A 3,970-nucleotide genomic window follows, 5' to 3' on the forward strand; every position below is an offset into this window, starting at 1 on the left:
ATTCTTTGTTTCAATTTTAATGTTAAGTGTTGATATATATATGTTATATTGGCATGTAACCGAATGTAACCGGTAGCCAGTCTCTAATATGTTGTATAAGGTTTATGTCCCTTTTGTACTCTTCGTAATAAAGTAATCAACATGGTAGCAGCGTAATGGGAATTTTCTCGCCATAAAACAGAAAAATAGACACTGTTTCCGACCTTCGATCGAATATTGATCAACGCAAGAAAAAGATGGCAGAATCGTCATTCAGACTGCCTAGTTTGCTGAACGTCACCGACGGCAATGTGACGGAGAACTTCAAGAAGTGGAAGCGGGAATTCGAAGTCTACATGACGGCAAACGGATCTGACAAAAAGGACGCTTAGATGCGTGTCGCAATACTTCTGCACTGTGCAGGACCAAATATCCTTGACATATATGATCAGGCAACGTGGGAAGACCCGGATCACAAAAACGATCCCGTCAAGGTCCTACAAACGATAGAAATCTAATGTAACCCCCGCAAAAATTAAGTTCTTGAATCGCACAGATTCTGGTCAACGCCTGTCCAAGAGCCATTTAACAATTTCTTTACAGTGTTAAGAAAACGAGCCTCAACCTGCAACTTCAAGGACACTGACAGAATGATCCGTGATAAGATAATATTTACCACATCAGGTAAATTACAAGAACTATTATTAAGAGAAGATGAGCTTGATTTAAACAAAGCGGTCAAATTATGTCGAGCATATGAACAATCATTGGAACATGTCCAGGAAATAAGACACAAAGATGTAAACATAGTACAGCAAAGTACAGCCAGACAAAAAAGAACACTGTGCGAAACAAAACAAGCTACCAACCAAAGCCGCAATCACTGCCGTGTGATTACTGCGGTAAACTCCATGCGCCGAAAAAGGAAGAATGCCCTGCATGGGGCAAGAGATGTTCCAAATGTGGACACATTTATCATTTCCAAGCTAAATGCAAAACTTACGTTCACATGGTCCAAGATGAAAATGCTGAACTTGAAAGTGATGAATTCTGGTTAGCACAATTTGACTCTAGAACCCGAGTAATAGCTACAATGGTAGTAAATGACTGTAATGTGAAATTTCTAGTCGACACAGGTGCTGAGATTAACACGATTAACCAGAAATTTGTGAGAAAATCACAGGTCAAAGGTAACGCGTCTACACTAAGAATGTGGAACAAAACGACGATGAAACCACTTGATAAAGTGACACATCCTGTAAAAAAATAAAAAAACTGACAATATTTATGATGTCAGATTCATCGTTGTCCCGAACGACTTCCAGAACCTGTTAGGGTTGAAAACGGTGCAAGAAACGAACCTGATAAACATTAGCACAGATGCCTTTGTGGGGAAAGTTGAAAATGATCTTGGTGATCTAGGTGAAGCTAAGCTCTACGTAGAAGAAGATGCCAAACCAGTTGTTTTGCCAGCACGAAAGATACCAATCGCCATCCAAGGCCAAGTGAACTTGACAAGCTTGTAGAAAGAGGTATTCTTGTTCCAGTCAAAGAGCCTTCTGCATGGATGAACCAGATGGCCGTGGTACGAAAATCTTCAGGGAGCCTGCGTATCTGCTTAGACCCCCAACCTCTAAACAAATTGCTGAAAAGACAGCGGTACAGACTTACCACATTTGATGATGTCTTGCCAAATCTCAACCAGGCAAAATTGTTCACCAAAATGGATGTCAAAGAATCATTCTGGCATGTGCGATTAGATGAAGAGTCAAGCAAGCTCACAACGATGATAACCCCTTTTGGATGATTCCGAAGGTCAAAATTACCATTTGGGCTATGTGTATCAAGTGAGATCTTTGCGAGAAAGCTAAACGAAGCTTTGAACGGTCTCGAAGGCATTTTTGTGATCGCAGATGATATCATCGTCGTTGGCTGCGGTGAAACAGAACAATCAGCAAAGTCGGACGATGACCGCAAACTGAAATCACTTGCTCAGAACAGAACATTATTCTGAATGAAGAAAAGACAAAGGTCGGAAAAGAAGTGATCTTTCATGGACACAGAATATCAGACAAAGGTGTTTTGCCCGATGAGAACAAAGCGAAAGCCATCCAAAACATGCCGAAGCCGAAAAACGTCACAGAGGTTCAACAACTCTGCGGACTAGTGCAATACATGAGCAAATTTCTACCTGATCTTGCGTCGGCCATGGAGCCCATTCGTCAACTAACGCGTAAAGATGCCAAGTGGGAATGGACAAATGATTGTGACGAAAGCTTAGAAAAGTGAAAGCGCAAATCACGAGCGCCCCAGTTTTGGTGTACTTTGATCCTGAAAAAGTAGTCGTGCTGCAAGTGGACTCATCGCAACACGGACTGGGTGCATGTCTTCTGCAGGATGGACATCCCGTGGAATTCGCCTCGCGTGCTCTAACGCCCGCTGGGCGAAAATGGGCGCAAATCGAAAAAGAAGCACAAGCAATTCTATATGGACTGACGCGATTTGACCAATACACCTTTGGAATCAAAGTAGTAGTGCAGAACGATCATACACCATTAGAGACTATTTTGAAAAAGCCTTTGGAACAAGCGCCAAAACGACTACAAGATATAATTAGGAAACTCCTCAGGTATGACATCGAGTTGCAGTTTGTGGAGAGCTCAGATCTCGTGATCGCTCTGAGTCGTGCATACCCAGAATCAAAAGAAAATGAAACTGCAGATCGGTTGGACATTCGAAATGTCAAAAATGGTGCATTCGACCAGTTTCCAGATGCAAGAATTCTGGAAATCAGACGTGCAACAGAAGAAGATTCGTCAATGCAAGAGCTTCAGCACTTTATAATTACTGGATGGCCGAAAAAAAGTGACATTAGTGCTGAACTTGGCCAATATCACCCTCTCAGAGATACTCTCAGTGTGCAAGATGGAGTGATCTTCAAAGGTGAAGCAATAGTTATTCCAAAAAGCCTGAGAAAAGAAATGCTGCAAAGACTGCACAAAGCACATCTAGGTTATGATAATATGAACAGAAGAGCCCGCGGAACGATCTTCTGGCCGGGTATGAGAGCAGAACTGAAAGAGTTCACGAAAAAAAGTGTACAATGGGAGGACAGAAAACCTCCCCCTCAACAGGAAAAGTTGAAACAACATAGTGATGGACTACGACCTTGGGGCAATGTCGGATTGGACTTGTTCCAAATACAGAACAGTTTATATCTCGTCGTCCTAGACTCCCACTCAAGCTTCATCGAAGTGGATTTTCTGACAGCGGCAACCAGTCAGCAAGTGATTGACAGAAGGAAGAATGACAAAAGGAAGAAACACTTTGCTAGATTCGGAATTCCCAGAGAACTGATAACCGACGTTGGACCCCAGTATATGTCCACAGAATTCCGTAACTTTACACAGAAGTGGGTCATAAAGTATCACATCACGTCGCCCCACCACTCAGCATCAAATGGTAAAGCTGAGAGTGCTGTAAAAGCCATGAAGACACTGATCATCAAGTGCCACGAGTCGCGTACGGACCCGATGGAGGCGATCCTGGAGCAACGAAACACCCCTCGTGCCGACACCAAGAGGAGTCCAGCTGAGATCGAAAGCTTCGCACCATGGTACCTTCGCGCGTGAAAGCAGAGCCAAGTTGTGAATCGCGATTGAATCGTAAGAAATCGGTGAAACAATGGTTCGATCAAAAAGCGCACGATCAACCAAAAGTAAAAATCGGTCAATCAGTGTATATCCATAAGCAGAGCAAAAAGCCCTGGCAGAAAGGCATAGTTGAAAATACCAATGGTGATCGATAAATTTGTCACATAATGATAGGAAATTAGGTGAAATATTTGGGTTTTCTTTTTGTAAGAAATATTGACAAGTTTATCAATGGCGAGTATACATGACAGTCAAAAGATTAAATATTTAGATCTGGTGTATGTTTAACAACAAAAAGGGAACGATGCTGTTGACACAAGGCTTTGGGTGTATTTGCA

The 3,970-nt window shown here is 42.4% G+C and overlaps 1 protein-coding gene across 1 annotated transcript; it reads left to right on the top strand.

Moving 5' to 3' along the window:
* Positions 1 to 236: 236 nt before the first annotated feature.
* Positions 237 to 3,611, top strand: LOC127839552 (uncharacterized protein K02A2.6-like). Its single transcript, XM_052367941.1, has 3 exons — positions 237 to 341; positions 1,305 to 1,484; positions 2,376 to 3,611. Exons 1-3 carry the CDS (start codon positions 237 to 239, stop codon positions 3,609 to 3,611), a joined length of 1,521 nt encoding a protein of 506 aa, XP_052223901.1.
* The last annotated feature ends 359 nt before the right edge of the window (positions 3,612 to 3,970 follow it).

Source organism: Dreissena polymorpha, chromosome 7 (assembly GCF_020536995.1).
Source record: "Dreissena polymorpha isolate Duluth1 chromosome 7, UMN_Dpol_1.0, whole genome shotgun sequence".
Taxonomy (NCBI): Eukaryota; Metazoa; Mollusca; class Bivalvia; order Myida; family Dreissenidae; genus Dreissena; species Dreissena polymorpha.

Coding starts and splice junctions, on each gene's coding strand:
- LOC127839552 (XM_052367941.1), top strand. CDS start 237: ATGGCAGAATCGTCATTCAGACTGCCTAGTTTGCTGAACGTCACCGAC. Junction 342..1,304: donor AATTCGAAGTCTACATGACG/GCAAACGGATCT, acceptor AACGACTTCCAG/AACCTGTTAGGGTTGAAAAC. Junction 1,485..2,375: donor CAATCGCCATCCAAGGCCAA/GTGAACTTGACA, acceptor TGTCTTCTGCAG/GATGGACATCCCGTGGAATT.